General features: G+C 33.4%; 6 protein-coding genes across 8 annotated transcripts in view; 3 read left to right on the plus strand and 3 right to left on the minus strand.

Moving 5' to 3' along the window:
* LOC144851654 (kinetochore-associated protein 1-like) overlaps positions 1-21,732 on the plus strand; it is a 65,040-nt gene that overhangs the window by 33,942 nt on the left and 9,366 nt on the right. The gene's annotated exons all lie outside the window — the stretch shown is intronic.
* LOC144851673 (uncharacterized) lies at positions 1,124-4,303 on the minus strand. Of its 3 annotated transcripts, none has more exons than XM_078709250.1 (2): positions 4,238-4,303; positions 1,124-2,792 (listed from the first exon to the last, which is right to left on the minus strand). In XM_078709250.1, the coding sequence occupies exon 2, from the start codon at positions 2,721-2,723 to the stop codon at positions 1,959-1,961; it is 765 nt and encodes a 254-aa protein (XP_078565376.1). In that variant the 5' UTR covers positions 2,724-2,792; positions 4,238-4,303; the 3' UTR covers positions 1,124-1,958. The 3 variants fall into 3 exon arrangements, with proteins under 3 accessions (XP_078565376.1, XP_078565378.1, XP_078565377.1); XM_078709252.1 differs by lacking the exon at positions 4,238-4,303 and adding an exon at positions 4,149-4,194; XM_078709251.1 differs by lacking the exon at positions 4,238-4,303 and adding an exon at positions 3,502-3,702.
* LOC144852754 (uncharacterized) lies at positions 4,583-6,892 on the minus strand. Its single transcript, XM_078710716.1, has 6 exons — positions 6,689-6,892; positions 6,433-6,520; positions 6,134-6,291; positions 5,756-5,822; positions 5,600-5,661; positions 4,583-5,430 (listed from the first exon to the last, which is right to left on the minus strand). The coding sequence occupies exons 1-6, from the start codon at positions 6,842-6,844 to the stop codon at positions 5,128-5,130; spliced, it is 834 nt and encodes a 277-aa protein (XP_078566842.1). The 5' UTR covers positions 6,845-6,892; the 3' UTR covers positions 4,583-5,127.
* On the plus strand, positions 6,927-11,008 carry LOC144852753 (deoxyribonuclease TATDN3-like). The gene is made up of 9 exons (XM_078710715.1): positions 6,927-7,036; positions 7,497-7,529; positions 7,949-8,068; positions 8,899-9,000; positions 9,088-9,197; positions 9,338-9,393; positions 9,485-9,597; positions 9,986-10,066; positions 10,353-11,008. The coding sequence occupies exons 1-9, from the start codon at positions 6,938-6,940 to the stop codon at positions 10,494-10,496; spliced, it is 858 nt and encodes a 285-aa protein (XP_078566841.1). The 5' UTR covers positions 6,927-6,937; the 3' UTR covers positions 10,497-11,008.
* LOC144852756 (protein SPATA45 homolog) lies at positions 10,931-12,329 on the minus strand. The gene is made up of 2 exons (XM_078710718.1): positions 11,936-12,329; positions 10,931-11,618 (listed from the first exon to the last, which is right to left on the minus strand). Exons 1-2 carry the CDS (start codon positions 12,159-12,161, stop codon positions 11,596-11,598), a joined length of 249 nt encoding a protein of 82 aa, XP_078566844.1. The 5' UTR covers positions 12,162-12,329; the 3' UTR covers positions 10,931-11,595.
* Positions 12,389-16,068, plus strand: LOC144852755 (V-type proton ATPase subunit D-like). The gene is made up of 7 exons (XM_078710717.1): positions 12,389-12,547; positions 12,942-13,059; positions 13,184-13,263; positions 13,626-13,693; positions 14,227-14,271; positions 14,377-14,547; positions 15,069-16,068. Exons 1-7 carry the CDS (start codon positions 12,507-12,509, stop codon positions 15,287-15,289), a joined length of 744 nt encoding a protein of 247 aa, XP_078566843.1. The 5' UTR covers positions 12,389-12,506; the 3' UTR covers positions 15,290-16,068.

The following is a 21,732-nucleotide window of genomic DNA, read 5'->3' on the forward strand; positions in this document are numbered from 1 at the left end:
GTAGTGATATGCTTAAATATGGTAGTGATATGACATCATCATATCCATATATGGGCACATCATATAAAGTTTACTGCTGCTGGTCTTGCAGACCTGATTACAACATTAAGTAGACGTTATTGATTCACAACCAACAACCCTTTTATAATAAGTGTTTGTAACCATTTGCATTATTCTAATCAATTTAAATGGTCTACAATAAATTTATACTAATTAGTTATAGCAACAAAATGTACTCACTTTTAATAGTTATACAGTTTAGACATTCAGATGTATAATAATTACATATCAAAATATACATAAATTGTGAAAACAGTGATGACAGATAGAGAGACACTCGTACTTACATTGAGTTATAATAGAAGTTCACTGTGTAATACATATTGATCCGCAAGCCAATGCATTCACATGCTAAACTACAAACCTATTGAAATCTGGATAGGCCGTTTTAGTCGTTATGGCGATAACTAAACTTCTCATATGACCTTTGTCTTTATACGCTTGAGTGAGCATACTATTGAGTAGGTGGGGACACTATTTGTACTTATTAGTCATTAACGCTGTAATCTAAACCTATAGATGTCTGATTGTTTGTGATCAAATTTAATGTATTTTTTATTGTCCATTCCAAACTAATATTGATTCATTCAACGACACACCTTGTAAAATTACTGAAACTTTCAATTATTTAGGGTATACTGTTCAGTTTTTCAGAGGAAAAAGTACAATTATGTCAATGAAAAAGTTTATATATTTGCATAAAAGAGATTCTAAAACACCCCTGCCCCACCCCACCTGACACACCCCACCATAACCCCTCCCCCTTTAAAAAAATAAATATATAAATATAACATTCCTTGACTCATTAGTGAAAATCACTTTGTATGAACAGTGATATTGCTGTTTAAAACCAAATTATGGTTTTAATTTGGTTTTAATTATATTAATTTTTGTTTACAAGAATATTGAGCTTGCATAGGAATGTGGCCATAATTGCATCATAGTTTAAATAGCTCAAAACACACATTTGCCCTTTAGTGAGTTTAAAACAATACTGCATACATTTTATTTTTAAATATTATACAATTAGTACATGTTATACAAAGTAAAATAAATCAACAAATACAATCTCAAGGGTTTTGTTTATTAATTTGGACAAATAAATAACATTTAAATAATAATATAATAAATAATATAATATATTTTAAAACTTAAAAAACACTGATTGTAATGAATATCTATTTTATTACTACACAAGACTAAATAAATTAATGGTTTGCCCGCCAACTAAATAAATTAGGGAATATTAAAATCTGTAATTGTTAATCAAAAACAAACATCTCATCTTTGTGTTTGTCTAGGCAGCATAGCCACAGTGATTACTAAGATTTGTCATACTAAAATTAAAACAAGTATTATTACCATACCTTAAATAACTTCGCAGAAAAGATTAATAACACTCAAATTCTTAAATTTAATTTGGCTCGAGTGAAAATGTGAACACGTGAGTAGTTGGAACGGCACAGTAGATCGGTTTCAAACGTACACAGCTTATTACAATTACAAAGAGGAAACTGACGATTACCTGCCTCGCTCAAAAATCAATAAAGAAGCTTTGATTTTGTATCTTAAACGTAGTCTAGTAGTCGTTGCAGATAATTTAAAATTTGACACCTAAACTGCGGCTAATGACATGTGTGATTGTGGTTGTCATTAGTAATTATCTAGTTACACAAATCAATTATTTTAATTTGATCGTTGTCTGTCCATGTTCTCTCAAAGCTGGTTTTACCAGTAAAATTTAACGGAATAAATTGCCTCTATCCAGCATTTTGATTAAATTTATTTTCAATTAAATATTAAATTTAAATATCCTTAGTATTAGTATTGTAATCACAAAATAAAATTGATATTAAATACCGAGGAAAATTATCTTGTTCAAAAGATATTTTTGTTTGTTACACATTTGGATAAATATAACTGTAGATTTTCTCGAGTGCAAGCGGTCCAAAACTAGCTTGATTCGTTACCGGTACTCTGCGCAAGGTTGGTGGACAAACCATCCAATCGTTATCACCGTAATGGAATGCTTTTAGTTTTACCAATGCTTTAACGGACGCTGGTAGATGAACAAACTGGTTTCTTCCAATATTCAGTTCTTCCAAATTTACCAGAAGTCCAACTTCTACAGGTAAAGTATCAAGTAAATTGCGACTCAAGTTCAGATATTGTAAACTTTTTGCTACGTCACCAGCAAACAGAGAACAAGGAATTTCTCTTATAAGATTATCCTCGGCGTCAAGCTTCTTTAATAACTGAAGCTCGCCAATTTCGGCGGCAAGTTCGACCAATGAGTTATTTGATAAAACGAGTACTTCCAAACTAACCAATTTGTTAACAGTGCTTGGTATTGAATTGAGTCGGTTGTAAGACAGTTGGAGTTTTTTAAGATTAGGAAAATGTTCTAAAGACTCGTCAGAAATGTGTTCAATTGCATTGTGGGATAAATCTAGAGTCATCAAGTTTGTGAAATTAGTAAAAACATCTGGAAGTTTTCCTTTGATAGTACATTTGTTGAGGTAAAGATGTTTCAGATTTAACATTTTAACAAATTGTTCCACTGGTATTTTTCTAAAGTCTATGTTTGATAGGGAGAATAGTGCAGTGAACTTGGCTTCTTTCATTTTGTAATGGATAACATTTGGAATGTCCGTAGAATTCATCTTCAAAAGTCTTCATAAATTTAAGTCTAATCTCTATGCTGTTGAATGATGTTGCAATTTTATCATTTTCTGGAAAGAAAACATAATAATGAATAATTATGTTCTGAACTGTCAAATTAGTCTCAATCTTTACTATTTTCTTCTGTAATTTTCTGAACTAAGAAGTTTAGTTTCCTTACCAATTTTTCAGGTTTTCATATAATATTCTCAACCCGTAGTTGTCGCCGCAGAGATTCATTGTCTCTATGACTAGACCATCTTCCCCCCCCCCCCCTAGTCCGTCAGCAGGACATGTGCCAACGGCTACAGTGTAGGCTAAGGCTCTAGTTAGTTAGGTACGCAGCCTAGTAAGTAGACTTGCCCCAAGTCTGTATTTATTGTCTTTTTTTTTTTATTTATTTGTTTTTATTTCGACCGCGATTTTTGTCTGAAAATACAGACTTGTGAAACACGTATAGAAATCGATTTGCAGACCGCAAACATCCGATAAGAATGACGTAGGTTATCATACCGTATTTGGCTATATGGGGCCGGGGCGGGCGGTATGTAAATATGGATTTCGAATCAACCAATGATCATTTTGTTTCAAAATGAAAAAGATCGAGTACGTACGTACAGTGCTGAATGTACGATCGAGACTGAACAACTGTTGAAATATAAAATCGTGTTGCCAAGTTGTTTTGTTTATTAATTGTTTAGTCCTGGCCTAGGCCTCCTTTGTAGGGCTACTCAACTCGTACGTATGACCTGCCAAATAAAACGCCAATAAGGTACATACCACTACCGACCGGCACACAACAGGGCTACACCACCACACAGAACAGGACAGGGTCTGGGTGGGAATTAAATCAAATTTTCCCCGCATAATAAATGATCCATTCAAAGTTTGATTTGGCGGAGAAGCTAGCCTATCATATCAAGACGAGTTATCATGTTCTTGGGAAAAATCTCATCAAATGTTTACCAGACTACTAGGCATATAAAATCATTTCTAGCCTTCAGAAACTTTCATCAATGTACCCAACAACCAAGTACACATTCTAAACGTAACATAGCGCATGCGCATCGTCTTAGATGTTGAGTCTTTGAAAGTCTGAAATATGAATATTAAAACGACGTACGAGTGAGTAGCCAATGGCATGCGGCTGAAACTAGTCAACTGGATAATTTATGCACCAAGAATTCTTGGTGTCAAACCACGTGACTTATGCGTGTTTTTCCCCAGACGGAGTATCCAAACTCAAGTAATACACGTATGAAACGCCATATGTGCAAAAATATTTATATTTTTACAAAACTCCGTCTGGAGTTTAAAAGTAATGTAGGCCCATAAAGCCCTGACTTAATTAAAGTCTATGCCTAAGTCTTAGGCTGGCTACTAGGATAGGCCTAGTAGTTACTAGTACATTGTCATAGAATACCTACTTTTCTGAGTAAAGTCAAAAAGTGACAATTTTATTATCAAATAGACTTTATAATAATTCCAAAATGGAGGAAAGATATTTTTATTTTACCGTTTTAAGTTTTAAATCTCCCTCTCAGCTCCATGCAGCCAGTTCTGTTTGTTTACTTCTTTCTTCCTGTCACGCTTCACTGAATATGTCTATGAGACGCCGAATGCGAAATATTAATCTACACAGATCACTCTTCCCTGTTGGTACAGTACAGTACTACTACTGTTCCTGTACCAACAAAAATTAGTAACTCCATTCACACAAATAATTTGACTTTATCACCTCATAAATTTATTGTTTTTTCAATCCATAGAAATGTTGATGGTGATTTAACCAACTTACTTAAACGTGTGTGTATTAAATTCCTGTTACATAAGCAAATTTAATCAAGCAATTAGGTCATCATGAAATTTTAAAAATTTATTTTTGTACCCATATACATGTAACAGATAACTAAAACCTAATATAGTAATTCAAAACATGATAAAATACACAAAAGATAAAAAAAATATATGATAAAATACTATTTACAAACATAAACCGTACAGAGCATGAATATACTATATCGACTTTCTTTTGGAGGTCTATCAGTTGTACACTACATTCAGTTCAGCTTATATATATATATTGATCAAACAAGCTAGTTTGACCAATCACTTTATTCACATGAGTCAAATTGTTTGAAAAAGTAAGTAAAATTATTGGAGCTTATTACAAACAGAATTAAAATATGTATAATGTTATACTAAAATATAGATATTTTAATGTCAAATCAACATTAAACACTATTATATATTAGTCACATGATAAAAAATAAATGTACTATTTTTACTATTGAGAGGGCGGTGTATTTATATTTTTATTATATTTGTATATTAAATTAAGCAAACATTTTATTCTATTACAGTTTACTCTTTTGCGTGATGACGGACAGAAATTAATTAAAAAATTTAATAAAAATGATATGTTTCTGTCTCGAGTTTCTTGGGTGACGGTCGTCGTAGATTATAACTAATAGGGTGGTCTTGTATCTTTTTAATGTTCATTTTGTCAGAGGTGTTCCTTTTACGCTTGATTGGACTTGGTGTCTCATCACTGACCCTTGACCTCAACTGTGTGATTGACGTTGCCATGCTAGACTCTCCTGGACTAGGTTTGGTAATAATTTTATTCGTTTTACTGTCCTTAATTTTGTAATATGAACACAGTGTCTGATGTACCCTCTCAAATGTTGCTTCTAGTGTTGGAATTGTCTGAAAAAACAGATTTAAAAAAAAAGTTATTTAAATTTATTTTTGTCTCCGAGGCTGACATGCATGCCCTCAACAACACTTACAAAACGAGAACGATACAAACACGAAAACAAGAAAAAGATTAACAAAAAAGGAAAACAACAAATATGTTCTATAATAATAAACAAACCTTTGTACATGACTGAATACAATCAGCAGATTCTTGTAGTTTTCCATTGTTAATTTCATCAGCTGAAATTAAAAAAATAAATGTAAAAATGAATTGTACTTCATTTTACAAATTGGCATTCAATGAAAACTAAATTATTTTAAACTGAATACTTACTGCTTTTTATTAATGAATTTTTAATTTCATTGTCGATGTTAACCTCTGGGGTTGGTTGATATTCTTCCTATGAAACAAAAAGATACAGTAAATAATTGATGTGAATAACAATATAAAATTAGTTTGATGGCAAAAAGTAAAGAAAAAAAAAATGTTTCACTGAAGTATAAACCCATTGAGGGTGTGTCACTTATTAATCAAATTCTAAAGCTCTGTCCACACTATCAAACTTTATGTGACAACAAAAGTGCCATGGGCATGATGATGTCATATCACTTCCATATTTGTGCATATCACTTCCATATTTGGGCACATCACATTTTTTTGTTACATAAAGTTTGATAGTGTAGACAGAGCTTGCATTATCATTCTAAGTACCAAAGTAGCATGTTCAGACATCAGTTTCTTTGCTATTTGTACTGTTATTGCTTTTGGGTATGTCTTTCTCTTCTTTGTCGTGGTTACTGTTTGCGTATCTGTGGTAACGGTCAACTCCTCCACCTCCTGACGCCGTTTGATATTAATTGCATCAAATTCTGAAATAACAATTTTAATTTATTAATCAGCATTTGTATGATTGATTATTAAATATTATATAATATTAATAAATATAATGATCAACAAAACAAAAGTATAAATATGAAAAATATAATGTACTGTATTTTAAATTCACTTGCCTTGTGTTTTTTCCAGAGCATTCTCATCAACTTCCCCCCATACTTGACCATTTATTAAAATATTTTCATGCTGCGTGTTTTCATAAATCTGGTGACAAAAAAAATACATATTATAAATACAGTATTAAGGCTAGCCTAGCTAGGCCCATTACAACACTTTATCACACCACGGTCCCACACTCTCTCAGCAGTCTCATCTCAGTCTGTCCATTTTTAGATAGATGATATGATGGTGGGTGTGGGCCTAGCGTTTTACCTCAATAAATCGCTTTGTAAGACGTTCTTTTTGGTCATCGTTTAATTCATTACTATCCTCAATTGCTCTTCCAACTGCTGAACATACTGCATCTATAGCATGTTTAACAGAACGCTGATTATAACATAAAATCTGTTTGTTTTTCGGGTTGTCCATTTTGAATTTTACCGCCACATTTAGAGCGCCACCAACGTTTCAAGAAATCATTTTTTGTTTCTTCTAAATGCGCATGCCCTGTGTGAGCAGTCGATGCAAAACAAGAAGGTGATCAAAACCTTCTATTTTAACTTCAAAATGAGTGGATTTATAGATGGCCACTGCCATCTATCAGCATCTGAATTTGATCAGGTTGATTTTTTACTTGTTAATTTACTGTATAAAATACATGGCTGCAGAAACAGTTACTACTATACTATAGTCTATACTTACTTACTAGCTACACTATAATAATACAGACAGCCTACTACTACTAGCTCTACACTACTACTACAGTACTACTACTATCTACACTGTCTGTACTATACTTACTATATAGTAGATTATGGATATAGTAAATAAGTAGGCTAGCCCTCTGGTGCTGTAATATGCCTAGTACAGTAGTAGAACTCCTTTTTTAGGGACCATGCATGTGAAAATGACTCTACTGCAGTTACTGCAGTAACGATTTACTACGATAAACACTTTGTTTATTGCAGCATTAAATGCAATAAAAAGTTTGTATGATTACCCAAAAACAAAGTCTAGTAGGCCTTTATTTGGTTTCCTACACTTTTCGGGATAAATAATATTGAAGCTTTTATTTTCGCAGGATTTTGAAGAGGTGATACAAAGGGCAAAAGAGGTGAAAAAACTGTTTATGATTATTATTTTCAAATGATACAATACAAAAATATCTGCAAAACATCAAGATATGCAACCAGGCCAGATCATTTCACCCTCAATGTTTAAAGCTCTGTCTACACTATCAAACTTTATATGATAAAAAATGTGATGTGCCCATATATGGACACGATGATGTCATATCATAATTATTTGGGTACAACACTCATTTTTGGCAAACTAGTTTGATAGTGTAGACAACGCTTAATAACCATGACTTCAAGAACAAAATATTTAAGGACAATATCTCTGATTTGTTGTATCTCCTTATCCAGAAATTTGTTTATTTTAATAATTCTTATCTTCTTCCTCTAATAACATAGAGAATAATTAATAGACAAAATTGCAATTTTTAACTTTTGTGATTTAATTAACTGTTAGGTAGGAGTTGACGGGATAGTCGCTGTGACAGAATTTAAAGAAGATTTTGACAAAGTATTGGCATTGTCCGAGGAACATCCTGGATTTGTCTTCCCATGTCTCGGTCTTCATCCAGTTCAGGTACAGATGTTATTTATTTATGGTATCTTAATGTAACTAGTTTGTAGTGGGCCTCCTATCACAAGCCCCTTGGGGTTTCCTGGAGGACCCTCTCATCTTTGTTTTACTCCTTTTTTACCTCCGCCAAGGAGGTTATGTTTTCACCCCTGTATGTTTGTGTGTGAGTGTGTGTGTGTGTTTGTGTGTGTGTCTGTGAACAGCCTGGAGGCCACAGTTTTTATCCGATTCTCACCAAATTTGGACACAATGATCTATGACCAAAAAGCTCGGACGAGTTCGAATTTGAGGGGAAAAGGTCATAGGTCAAGGTCACAACTAACAAAAAACTATTTTACTGCCTAGAGACCACAGTTTTTATCCGATTCTCACCAAACTTAGCCACAATGATCAATGACACATCATATAATTGTGGTTAAATTTTGAAGGGTCAGGGTCAAAGATCAAGGTCCACAAAAAACCAAAAAAAAAAGAAATAAAAAAATAATTTAAAAAAAAAAACCTCAGTGGGACTTGAACCAGCGATCTCAACTGTGAGAGGCTGGATACATAACCATTACACCACACTGTCATCCACAACTTTGTAGTGTGCAGTTAGCATATTTACACTTAGAACTAATAAAAACAATGTAAAAAAAAAATATTCAGGGGGCATTTTATGTAGGGGAATTTTACAGTAGGCGGAGGTTTGTACTCTCGGAGTACCCTCTAGTTGTTATATTTTTTTGTTTGTTTATGAGATGAATAAAGAGAAATTGATTGATGAATATTGTATTTCATGATGTTGACTTGAACAGATAAATTGTAAATCATTTTATGTTTTGATGTATTAGGTTGACAAAGTAAATGGCCAACGAGCTGCTTGCCTAAAGGACCTTGAGGGCGTGTGTGATGTAATTACAAAAAATGTGAATAAACTTGTTGCTGTTGGGGAGGTAAGCCAAGTATTAGTAATTGTTATTATTGTTAATCATTATTTTTTAATATATTTATGATTTATTTGGTTTAAATTCCTTCTTCAGATTGGTTTAGATTTTACTCCCTGGTACTGCAAAACAAAGGAACAGAGAGATGAACAACGTCAAGTGTTTGTTCAACAAATTCAGTTAGCCAAGCAACTAGACCTACCAGTGTAAGTTTTTCATTACTATCAGTGGATTGATGAACTGGATTGCAGAATATAGAGTGGGTGGTCAGGGTACAGTTGATTTCGTCGTCATTTCTACGTTTTCATGCTTCTTTTTTGTAACTTAAATGTCTTTTTGTTTATAGAAATGTCCACTCTCGGTCAGCTGGAAGACCGACCGTCAACATTTTGAAAGAGCAAGGTGATTAGGATATGCCGGTCAAATCTTTACGTTGTTGAAAATGCACACCTCATCACATCACATTTTGCCTTTTTTTCATTTGATTTTGTAGGTGCAACAAAAGTTCTTCTTCATGCTTTTGATGGCAAACCGTCTGTAGCAATGCTAGGTGTGGAGTGTGGTTTTTATTTTTCTGTTCCACCATCAATTATCAGAAGTGACCAGGTAAATCCTATGTAGACATATATGTATTATTGAGATAATTAAAAGCTCTGTCTGGACAGGCTTGAATCAGATTTTACTATGTCACCATTATTTAATGATATATATATATATATATATATGGGCAAATTGCCAAGGATAACCATAAGAGAATTCATTCACTATCCTTCTTGAAGGTGGCAATCCCGTTCACAAGATGCTCTACATAAACAAAGTCTTTGTCATTAGAAAAATCCTGACACTGACAGGCCTTGAACCCAGGAAACTTGGATTGGTAGCCAAGCATCATAACCACCAAGCCACAACTCCACTCCAATATATGATATCCATAATTATTATTCATCTGCACTTTTTCTTACTTTTTTCTTACTTTTTTTCTTTAATTGTGTAGAAACAACGATTAGTGTCGAAAATACCACTTGAAAATCTTCTTTTAGAAACAGATGCCCCAGCACTTGGACCAGAGAAAGAGGTCTGTTGCTTAAATTATTCATTTTGTTCTTTATAACATCAAAAGAATAATGCAAATAATGTGTGGTAACAAGAGGAGCACACTCCCCCTGTCATATTAATTATATCCTAATATTTTCTGGAATTAATGCTTTTGAGACGTTGACAAGATGGAAGAAATACTAACAATTCCACATATTTTTTGTTTTTTTCTTACTACCTTTTATCTTATTTTTTATAGATATTGTATTGTATTGTAATCCATTTTGTGTGAGTGTATGATAACTAAAAATATTTTTGCTTATTAGGGAAGAAATGAACCTTCAAATATCAGCATATCTTGTGAATGGGTTGCAAAAATCAAGAATGTAACAACTGATGAAGTCAGAAGACAAACGAGGATCAATGCTTTAAAACTTTTTCCAAAACTCACACAATTTTTAAAGCCATAACGCAAACAACTTTCTAAGAACTCTATTGAGTTAATATTAATATAAAGTCTGCATGTTGCCAAAGACAGTATGTTATGTGAACACAAGTGGAGCATATTTTGCAGAAGTTTCAGGACAATTAATTCAGATGTTCATGTATGGATGCAGCAGATTTACCCTGGTGCTAAAAAAGTACAGAGAACTCATTCATGTTTGAGATTGATGAGGTGGGTGTACAGTTTTATTTGTGAACTTGTTTGTTTTAATTGTCATGAGAGGTAAGGGTAAGGGTGGAAGTGAGGGTGTGTTCTCTGTGATACAAATTATTCTCCCTTTTCCCCCTAATTTTATATCTAAAAACTAATCTACACTAAAAACACTAGTATACAGCTTTCAGCTAAATTCAGCAAAATCTACTAAAAACTTATTAAAGAAAAATGAGACAAAACAATAAATACTAGTTCATAAAAAATTTATTTTAAAAAATCATACAAACCACACATGCCATTAAACAATGATTAAGTTGCACATTTTTAAATTAAAACAAAACCACCCATAATATGTACCAATAGAATTAATGGATGTTAGTTTTGATTGTTAATGAAACACTTTATAAACATAAAATCATAGGTTATAGAGAAGAACCCTAGTGACTATGGGCATAAGGCCACCATTTACTATTGGAAAGACATCTATGTAGCATTGGACACTAAATAAATATACTGTCTATGCCCCTACCCCTTATATTTCATTCCGAATGGATCGGCACCCTTGACTACAAATTTACCCTGCTTAGCCAGCATGTAAGTTAGAAATTTGAATTAATGTGGTTTTTTTTATTATCCATGTTACCATAGTTACAATTAATATTGTATTAGATATATCAAAGCAGTCGTTCTTACAACAAATTGCTCAATAATTTGTTTATTTTCAACTAAATTTTTATACATAAAGCAATAATCAATAATAGTACAATGTTGTTTTCAATTATTTGCAATGTTGCTATTGTAATATAATGCACAATTTTGTATATTGCTCCAATATCAAATATATCTTCATTAGTCAACATGGCTTCTCCATCAATCAATTATTCGTTACTCGATGAATCACTTGACTTTCTTCATATGGCCAGATGGCTATAAGCTGTAAACAAAATATATGTATGTATTTATTATAAAATAAATGAAAGTCCAAATAGTTTAGAAATGTTTGACAAAGGCTGGGGTGGGAGGGGGATGGGGGAACAAGAAGGAGGACAAATCAAATAGCATTTTTAGAAAAATTGTAAAAAATTTAATAAAAATGCATGATAAAAGTGTATCAATAGTTTTCTTTTCGGAAAGAGAGAAACTGTACATTAGAAAATTAAATAAAACAATTAATTATTAGCCTAGGTCTATTAAATTAGGCCTGGTGTATACAATAATAACTAATATATATATAAACGTGACAGCACTTACAACTTTTGTTTGGATAATGTCTGCGTTCTCTATGAGTCTTATCATTGACTTCAAATGTACATCTGGACTGCGTTTCTTGGTTTCTTTCTGGGCTAAACGCTGTGCTTTTGAAGGCGTCTGGATTGTGTTTACGTTCAGTTCTACACCAAGACTGTCTGCTGCTTAGTTCTACAGCGCACCAAGACTCACGAGTATTATTTATTTCATTCATTTCCTGTCGATTCATAATATTTTCTAAACTAAATTTATGAATTTCAAGAACTTGGTAAGTTTTATTAATTCTTTTCACAGTATGGCAGTAACTGGTTACTAGGTAGACTCACATGCAAAGTGTATTTAAACTTACAACTCCCTGCTTAAACTTTCCGTTTTGTTTACAAGACAAACTTAAGCGTTGTTGTTGTCATGACATTGATAACGCCCTCTATAGTACGCAAAACGAGAGTTGAGAAAAGAAACAAAATCTTGAATCAAAGTACTACACTGCCCTCTATACGTCAGGTGACTTTTCTACATTTTAGCGAAAAAGTGAATTTTTGCTGTATTAAAGATCAATTTATAAGCACCTGAAATGTCTGGAAAAGATCGATTAGATGTGTTTCCTTCTCGAATGTAAATAGTTACTGTATTCTATTGATTACAAATAAACATATTTGGTCTAGATGTGTTGTAGAATAGCTAACTTTCTACCTCTCCGCTAGGTAGGGCTAGCTATCTAGGCCTAGCTAAGTTGTTGACGTTTTGGGTTTGAGGCCACCGTCACGGTAGCAGCAGGCTGAGAGTGAGGTGTAAAGGTTGGGCGTTCTGCCATGCAGCCATGCATGGGCTAGCCTAGGCCTAACCAGGCGTTTCGGTCTATTATATAAATTCAATTACAATAATAAGCCTAGTAGTAACAGATGATAATATTATTTGTATTTGTATAACTAGCTAGGCCTTTTTAAAAAAAGTAGGAAGACGTTCCATGAAACAAATCCGATAATTTCGTGTTTTTTTTCATTTTCAGGGCACTAACGGTTATGAAAGCCCGCTTGAAAGGAGCTCAAAAGGGGCACAGTTTGCTGAAGAAGAAAGCAGATGCACTTATTCTACGATTCAGAAAGATATTAGGAAAGATAATTGATGTAAGCAACATTGTGCTCTACTCTTGATATTCATTCCGTAAACTTAATAGCATTACTTTTTTTACTACTGATCAAGGTTGCACTGATTCAGTTTTTACTTATAAAAATACAATTTTATTTTCAGACTAAAACAAAAATGGGCGAATGCATGAAGGAAGCATCACTGTCATTGGCAGGTGCTAAGTTTACAAGTGGAAATATAAGGTAAGTGTAAAATGTTGCTTTTTGGTAAGATACTCGTACTACTTAAAAGTCTTTCACAGCTGTTCTGGCGCCAGCAAATCAAAGTCACTGTTTCGTTTCACACGACTATGTGCATATCGATTCGGGCATAGCCGTGTGGAGCATTGTGAAAACGAAACGTTGGATTTGTTTGGCCAGCTTCAGACCAGAACCGTGCAGGAACAGGGGTGAGGCCATAAAACCAACCCAATTAAATAGATATGTGCCTACTTATTGGCTAGTATAACATTATTTGTATAACGTTATTCTGAAGATTATGAATGGACATTTTGCTAATGTTTAATTATCCTCAATATCTATATATCTGAATATTTTTATTCTAGCCACATGGTTTTGCAAAATGTAACAAAAGCTCAAACTAAAGTGAGAAGTAAAAAAGAGAATGTTGCAGGTAATTGTTTGTGTTTATTTTATTTAGTGCCATGTTAGTGTTGTGTTAGTGTCATGTTGGTGTCGTGTTAGTGTCATGTTAGTGTTATGTTGGTGTCATGTTAGTGTGTTAGTATCGTGTTAGTGTGGTGTTAGTGTCATGTTAGTGTGGTGTTAGTGTCATGTTAGTGTGGTGTTAGTGTCATGTTAGTGTGGTGTTAGTGTCATGTTAGAGTCATGTTGGTGTCATGTTAGTTTGTGTACAAACGAATGGAAACTAAAAAGGTACTATAACTTAACATTTTAGTCCATCATGGGGTTTGATAACCTTATTTACTATAGTACAGTATTGCTATATTTAATCTGGTTAGGTTCCCCTTCTTTATTGTTTGATGATTTTGTCTTTGTGATAATAATAATATTTATCCTTTGTACAAGATTACACCAATTCCACATGTGTTTTGGTTAGGATGCATGTTCTATATGAATAGAGATATCAAACATATTTTATAATTTACTTTATTTGCTTGTAAATAAATAATTGTTCTTTTGCAGGTGTCAACTTGCCAGTCTTTGAGCCGTACTCGGAGGGAAATGACAGTATGTACCTAGTTTGTATTATATTATAAAAAGAAAGAATCTATTTACTAAGAAAGTTGAATGATACAAGCATTTTTTAATCATATTTTGTTTTGTCTTCTACAGCTTATGAGTTGACAGGTCTGTCACGAGGCGGACAGCAAATTGATATTCTTAAAAAGAATTATGCTAAAGCGGTGGAATTATTAGTGATATTGGCTTCTCTTCAAACATCGTTTATCACACTAGATGAGGCAATTAAAATCACCAACAGGCGTGTGAACGCCATTGAACATGGTATGTCATATTTTTAAACTTTTATTTTGTCTTAAGAACTTTTATTTATTTTTATTCAATCTTATTTATAGAGGGTGACCCTAAAGAGCGTATGCTGACAATCAAGGGGCCTTCATGATGAGTTATGTCTGTGTGTGACAGTGGCTGTGTGTATACTAGTACACCAGGGAAACCCCCTACTTGTCTAGAAAGATGTGCTAGGTTTTTTTAAAGTGCACATTTATTTATATACAGTAGATCCTACAAATGTTAGCTTAACTTTTACTTTCCCAGTGGGAATACAATTTTATTCTTAAATAAATGTGTTTATTACATAAGACACAGTAAGAATGGCAAAAAATACTATTTTGTTATGCTAAACATTAATCAAATTTAATGATCATCAGGTTAATGATGACACAACGTATGACATCATTATGTCAATCAAAGTACTTAATTCTCAAAATGTTATTGATTCGAATTCATTCCTCTTTTTTGTTTTACCCTTCTGCCATTAATTTGAGAAAATTAAAATGTTTCAGTCATAATTCCAAGAATTGAGAAAACAATTCAGTACATCACGACAGAACTTGACGAAAGAGAAAGGGAGGAGTTTTACAGGTTAAAGAAAATACAAGAGAAGAAGAAAATAATAAGAGACAGAAATGAAAAGATGAAATTGGAAAGAATGGCAAAAGAGTCTGCATTACAAGAAGAACCACAGAATCTGATTGAGGAAAGAGATGAAGATTTATTATTTTAACATTAATACATTTATAAATAATTATTAAATAATATGTGGATTCATTATAACTTAATATATATATATTAGAATATGAAAGAACAATAAGAATACAATTAACAATTACAGAAGTTTACAAGGCCAAATCAAATCAGCTCTTGAAAAAACACTTGGCAATCTTCTCTTTAAATGTTACCATAGAGAGATAGACAACAGTGAAGGGCCTATTAGCATAATTTGCATACATTCCAGGTGGTAATTCCTCCTGGTGTCCTGAATTTAGCAGTCTTTATAATACAGTATTTAGTAATAGGCATATAATGAAATGTTGTTGTATGTATGGTGTATAATAAGAGGTGTAAACATTAATACTTGTATGGTATGAAATGAATGTGTAGTTTGTGTGTCAAATAATACACAATTTATAAAAGCATTCCGTCTACCTCCTGTAAAAATGTTTTTAATGAAGCATTTTTTGTTTCCGTTCGTTTCAATTCACAAAGTCGTCAAAATTGTTCATGCTAAAATAAAGGTGGTCTCTGAGGTCATCGTGCATTCTCTCCTCAATGCCAACTAGTTATATTCGTGCACTGGGGTAGGAGGCGCCAAAGTTCGAGATGAACGAGTGCTGACCAGAATTTTCAATTAGCCTGGTTAGCGAAAACGGTGTATCTCCAAATTTAATTTTGGGATTTTTTTTTGTATGTACAGCGCACCGACATTAGACAACCAGGATATTAACATTACTATTAAATCATAAAACCATTGTGATTGATTAAATTACTAACACGTCACAAGAATTTATCTTTTTTGAGTTTCGCGAAATGTTAACAGACAGCAGCTAACTAATCTCTATTTTATATTGCATTTATACTAGACCACAAGCAAAATTACATTGTTCGTAGATTTCTTCTGTTTGGCGACTTCCCGTTGTTCGTCTTCAACCTGGTCCCCTTTATTGTTTCTATTTTCTGGTCCAAAACGAACACATACGAAACACAGTACATGTTTGATTCCGTCTCTTAACTCAGGAATACGCCACCAATACACGATAGGATTTAAAGCAGAATTCATCATCAAAAGCGGTAAAGTAGTATTAAAGCAAAGACCGTCATAGTAGCAACGATGGAAGGATGGTGGTGATTCTCCATACTCGTTTCCTTTGAGATAAAAAAACATCAATATGTGGTTTGGTATTAAACAGAGGAACAAAGAAAAGACTAAAATGCTAAATGTAATAAATACTGATCGTAGTCGTTTCTGTTTAGCAGATCCGGCTGCCGTGTGTGCATGGTTAAGTGTATACTTTAAAATATAATACATCAAAATATACACAAATCCAATAATTATGGTTAATGCGAAACTCAGTATTTCAGCGACATAATGCAACAAGAAAAAAAACATTACATTACATAATATTAATAACAATAATATCGAAACCCATAAGCAAGTACATAATATTGCTAATCTCTTCCATGTCACTATGTATCGATATTTTATCGGAAATGCAATAGCTACGAAGCGTTCCATACTCACAGCAAGAACAAATATTAACGAACAAGTCATTACGGTTATCATAATGATTACGTTGTGCAATGAAACCCTATAAATTCGATAGTCGCCTATATACAAGAGCAACAAGCTACAAACAGCGCTTAACAGATCAGCGACGGCCAGGTTAACAATTAAAATATTTGACTTCTTTCTAAGTTGACGGGTGCAACAGACAGCCAAAATAACAATCAAGTTTTCCAACATGCCTGCAGCACTGATGATGCTTGTGAACAAAACACTTACAGGAGTCATACAGTGATACCCATACCGATACTGATAAGGATCCGAACAAGGATCGTGCGGTGGCAAAGTCGGAGTGATCAAGTTATCCATCTCTTTAAAGCTAATCACTACGTTGATTATGAAACTATGGTAAAATGACGTGCAAATGGTATACGCCTGTAATCTGCAAAATAGATTATTGTTTAATGTATCTGATCCTTATTATATCCTCTATCAAATAATAATTTATTCCTATACGGCACTTTTTCTTACAGATACCTTTTGAGAAAGTTAATTTCAGAAATACAATAACTCTGAATAAGGAATGTGTCAACATGGTGGATTCCGCAAATTTGCCGTTTTTTTTCTTAAGGCCATTCGGCCATTTATTATTCTTTCACTATATATACATTAACAATACATATATTTATAAATATTATGGTAAATAGTAATAGATATCTATCTGAAAACTTTGTATTTGGTTGGCTTTATTGACGGAGAACTAATTATGTTTAGTAGAAACAAGATATTTAATTCTCTTTTAAAAACTCACTGACAAAATCCAAACAACTATCCAAAATTAAATTCATTTGGTAGATTTGGCAGATAAATAAAGCAGTACACAAATGTAGAAGCATTCAACTAAAATGCAATTTGATTTAATATACAAATCCAAAAAAAGGCAAAATTTAATTACATTATTATTTTATTTAGAATATGATAAATTTTATATTATATTCTGTAACATCCCCGTAAATATAAACTGCAGGTACAGTTATTAATTAGTCCTACATCACTTATCCACATCATCATTAATAAGATAATTAATTTTAATACTTTTTCTTGAATCCAATTAAAATTAATCGAAACCAATACACTACTATCCTTCTTCTTACTTTTTCTTGGGATGTGAAAGTTAAGCACAGAAAATGATTAACTGCGTTCAGTGCGTGTCAACCTGCTTGCTTGTGCGTTTGGTGCGTGCCAACCTGCTTGCTAGTGCGTTCGGTGCGTGTCAACCTGCTTGCTTGTGCGTTCGGTGCGTGTCAACCTGCTTGCTTGTGCGTTCGGTGCGTGTCAACCTGCTTGCTAGTGCGTTCGGTGCGTGTCAACCTGCTTGCTTGTGCGTTCGGTGCGTGTCAACCTGCTTGCTAGTGCGTTCGGTGCGTGTCAACCTGCTTGCTAGTGCGTTCGGTGCGTGTCAACCTGCTTGCTTGTGCGTTCGGTGCGTGTCAACCTGCTTGCTAGTGCGTTCGGTGCGTGTCAACCTGCTTGCTAGTGCGTTCGGTGCGTGTCAACCTGCTTGCTAGTGCGTTCGGTGCGTGTCAACCTGCTTGCTAGTGCGTTCGGTGCGTGTCAACCTGCTTGCTTGTGCGTTCGGTGCGTGTCAACCTGCTTGCTAGTGCGTTCGGTGCGTGTCAACCTGCTTGATTGTGCGTTCGGTGCGTGTCAACCTGCTTGCTAGTGCGTTCGGTGCGTGTCAACCTGCAAGCTAGTGCGTTCGGTGCGTGTCAACCTGCTTGCTTGTGCGTTCGGTGCGTGTCAACCTGCTTGCTAGTGCGTTCGGTGCGTGTCAACCTGCTTGATTGTGCGTTCGGTGCGTGTCAACCTGCTTGCTTGATTCACAACTGAAGTTTGCCATCATGTGCTTTGCTTTATATGATTCGCTTTAATTACCAATGGAAGAAAATTGAATGTTTGATGACGTTATTTTCGAAGAATAATCATTTAAAGAAGAGGCTGTAAAACTTGAAAACTGCCTGTGTAATATTAATTATTGTCTCGACACTTATACTACTGGCACCATAAACATCATTAATTACAAACATTATCTTTTTTAGATACAAACCTAGAGTTACGAAAGAAATTAAATTTTATTTTTTTCATTGGCCAAGTATTATTACAGATATTGTCCGACTTTTGTGGTTGGGATTGATAGCCCTAACACACCAGCATGTTATATATAAACATGAAGAAATAAAGCTTCATTAGGCCCATTTTGTTTTGAAAATTCACCGGACACCGTCTTTACATTATATAGGCCTAACTATTATTTTTATAATTATCTTATGTAAACGGTCGCCATTTTTTTTCACAATATTACAATATTAACCAAATAAAGCACATACTAAATAGCTGTTCAAAGTCTTTAATATTTATTAATCCCCAAATATCAAAAGTAACACTAAAACTGTAATACAAATTAATACCGTAATTTCATTAATTGTAATAAAACTAACTATTGTACTTAAGCAATGTGGTATAGCCTACAGTGATAACACTTAAAGCATACAAACTGTGCTATTTCCATTAAGTCCTAATTAAAACAATGATAGAAAGCTTTTACAATAAAATCCCTTTGAAAGATATTTTTGTGGTTGTTTAGATATTTTTTATATCTTTTTTTTTGGTGGTTTTTCCCTTCATGTTCTTTGCTGTTTGTTGTCTTTGGTTAATATTTTACCAATTCAAAGAAAGAAAAGAAGAATATTAAAGTTTCTAAATCCTAAATTAATAATTCCACTTGATTAAAATAGACTAATTACGAAATTTTAATTAAAATTACTCTTTTGGTTGCTAGGACAATATTACATCATAAGCAACATGCATGGTGATAAAATAATGTTCTTGTCAATTTTTTGTTATTTTACCATTTTCTAATTAATTAATATTGCTAATTAATTTATATTTTTAATTAATTAAATATTGCTAAGTAATGAATATACTGAACTATGTTTAGGTCTTCTATTTATATAACCTTATTCATCTAAGTCTCAGTCACGTCAAGTTGTTGTCTATCTAAGCATAGTCCTCATAACATTTCCATTTCTGTCTAATTCTTGCTGTCCTAGTCCATGCAGCCGTTCCAATGTATGTTGTTAGATCATCTCTCCACCTTCTTTTCCGTCTTCCTCTTTTCTAATTTCTATCCCCGTCTAAAAGGCCTAAATATTGGCACAACATAAGGAATAAATTATTTAAAGAATCAGATTTGTCACCATTAGATATTATTCGGAATACTTGAAAGCCAGTTGTTGTACTAATACTATAACTGTATTACTTTCAAGTGGATGTTTCTGTGTCCAATTGCTGAGGCTGTAGTATGAGCTCACATCCTCTCCCATACTTGCCAATATGTAGCCGTTTGTATTATTTATTTATTTAATCCTATTCTTGTTTAAATTACAAGACTTTAGCCAATTCTGGATTATGAGTAAACAAATATATAAAATAACAATTAAAATAAATATAGACACGGATAAAAACATCAAATAAAATAACTTTAAACAAACTTACAACACCAAACCTCAAACTCTTTTTTTCTTTTTTCCGAGGAGAAGGGGAAAAAGAAAAAATACTGTATATATTGCTGTTTCACGGTAACATCCTACACCTCTTGTTCTTCTTCAGCCTGGTTTCCTTGATTGTTTCTATTTTCTGGTCCAGAACGAATACATACGAAACACAGTAAACGTTTGATTCCGTCCCTTAGCTCAGGAATACGCCACCAATACACGATGGGATTTAAAGCCGAATTCATCATCAAAAGCGGTAACGTAATAAAATAACAAAGACCTTCCAATAAGCAACGGAGGTAGAACACGGGGTATAATAGATAATATTTTTCTTGATCCATTAACAGCAATATTTGATTTGGAATTAAACATAAGAACAGAGAAAATACTAGAATACTAAATGTGATAAATACGGATCGTAGTCGTTTCTGTTTAGCAGATCCGGCCGCCGTGTGTCCACGGTTTGATGTATACATTAAAATGAAGTACATCAAAATAATACACAAATCCAATAATTATGGTCAATACGAGACTCAGTATTGTTACATAGAATGTCGAAGTAGGGTACCAAAAAAAAGAAGAATGTAAAAGATAAGCAATTACACATGAAACCGATACCCATATGAAAGTACACAGCATTGCTAATCTCCTTCCTGTAACCATGTAGCGATAGTTTATCGGAAATGCAATAGCTATGAAGCGTTCCATACTTACAGCTAGGACAAATACTAACGAACAAGTCATTATGGCTATCATTATGATTATGATTAAATATTCATTATAATCATACAGAGGTTCACGTACAAACAAAAGAATAAAACTACCAAGAGCACATAAAAAATCAGCGACGGCCAAGTTAACAATTAAAACATTTGACTTCTTCCTCAGTCGACGGGTGCAGCAGACAGCGACAATAACAATCATGTTTTCCAACATACCAGCAGCGCTGATGATGCTTGTGAAAAAAACAGTGATGAAGGGCATATCCTCATAATCAAAATAATCCATAGGGTATACTATTCCTGTCTCCGAGTAATTAATCTCTTAAAGTTAAATAACGTTGAAGACCTACAATCGGGAATCTGTAAAATATATTATTGTGACAGACATATTAATTATGTTTGCAACGGAGTGCCGGTAAAGCAGAGAAAGCAAAAACTGTTGACACAATTTATGCTTGGGTTACTTTATATTGTCCAATTTGGTGGTACCAACTAAGAAATCTAATGTTTAATAGTGTTACTTTATACTTTACCTAGAGTTTCTTATTATAAGAAACTTGTAATAGAAACTCTAGGTAAGAGGCTCTAAACATTAACAGTTTGATCATGTATACATCATAGTAGTAATTGACACATTTATTTTTAGAAAATAATAATCATGCATTTATTA

This window comes from Antedon bifida, chromosome 9, assembly GCF_963402885.1.
Source record: "Antedon bifida chromosome 9, ecAntBifi1.1, whole genome shotgun sequence".
NCBI classification, from domain to species: domain Eukaryota; kingdom Metazoa; phylum Echinodermata; class Crinoidea; order Comatulida; family Antedonidae; genus Antedon; species Antedon bifida.

What these genes read in the sequence shown, in the direction of transcription:
- LOC144851673 (XM_078709250.1), bottom strand. Translation starts at nt 2,723, where the DNA reads ATGAATTCTACGGACATTCCAAATGTTATCCATTACAAAATGAAAGAA.
- LOC144852753 (XM_078710715.1), top strand. Translation starts at nt 6,938, where the DNA reads ATGCAAAACAAGAAGGTGATCAAAACCTTCTATTTTAACTTCAAAATG. An exon ending in CAGCATCTGAATTTGATCAG is followed by an intron (nt 7,037 to 7,496) that starts GTTGATTTTTTA and finishes TTATTTTCGCAG; the next exon opens with GATTTTGAAGAGGTGATACA. An exon ending in AACTTGTTGCTGTTGGGGAG is followed by an intron (nt 9,001 to 9,087) that starts GTAAGCCAAGTA and finishes TTCCTTCTTCAG; the next exon opens with ATTGGTTTAGATTTTACTCC.
- LOC144852756 (XM_078710718.1), bottom strand. Translation starts at nt 12,161, where the DNA reads ATGAATCGACAGGAAATGAATGAAATAAATAATACTCGTGAGTCTTGG. An exon ending in ACATTATCCAAACAAAAGTT is followed by an intron (nt 11,619 to 11,935) that starts GTAAGTGCTGTC and finishes TTTTGTTTACAG; the next exon opens with CTTATAGCCATCTGGCCATA.
- LOC144852755 (XM_078710717.1), top strand. Translation starts at nt 12,507, where the DNA reads ATGTCTGGAAAAGATCGATTAGATGTGTTTCCTTCTCGAAT. An exon ending in TATTAGGAAAGATAATTGAT is followed by an intron (nt 13,060 to 13,183) that starts GTAAGCAACATT and finishes TTTTATTTTCAG; the next exon opens with ACTAAAACAAAAATGGGCGA. An exon ending in GTACTCGGAGGGAAATGACA is followed by an intron (nt 14,272 to 14,376) that starts GTATGTACCTAG and finishes TGTCTTCTACAG; the next exon opens with CTTATGAGTTGACAGGTCTG.
- LOC144852754 (XM_078710716.1), bottom strand. Translation starts at nt 6,844, where the DNA reads ATGGACAACCCGAAAAACAAACAGATTTTATGTTATAATCAGCGTTCT. An exon ending in TGCTCTGGAAAAAACACAAG is followed by an intron (nt 6,292 to 6,432) that starts GCAAGTGAATTT and finishes TTGTTATTTCAG; the next exon opens with AATTTGATGCAATTAATATC. An exon ending in TGTCTGAACATGCTACTTTG is followed by an intron (nt 5,823 to 6,133) that starts GTACTTAGAATG and finishes TTTGTTTCATAG; the next exon opens with GAAGAATATCAACCAACCCC.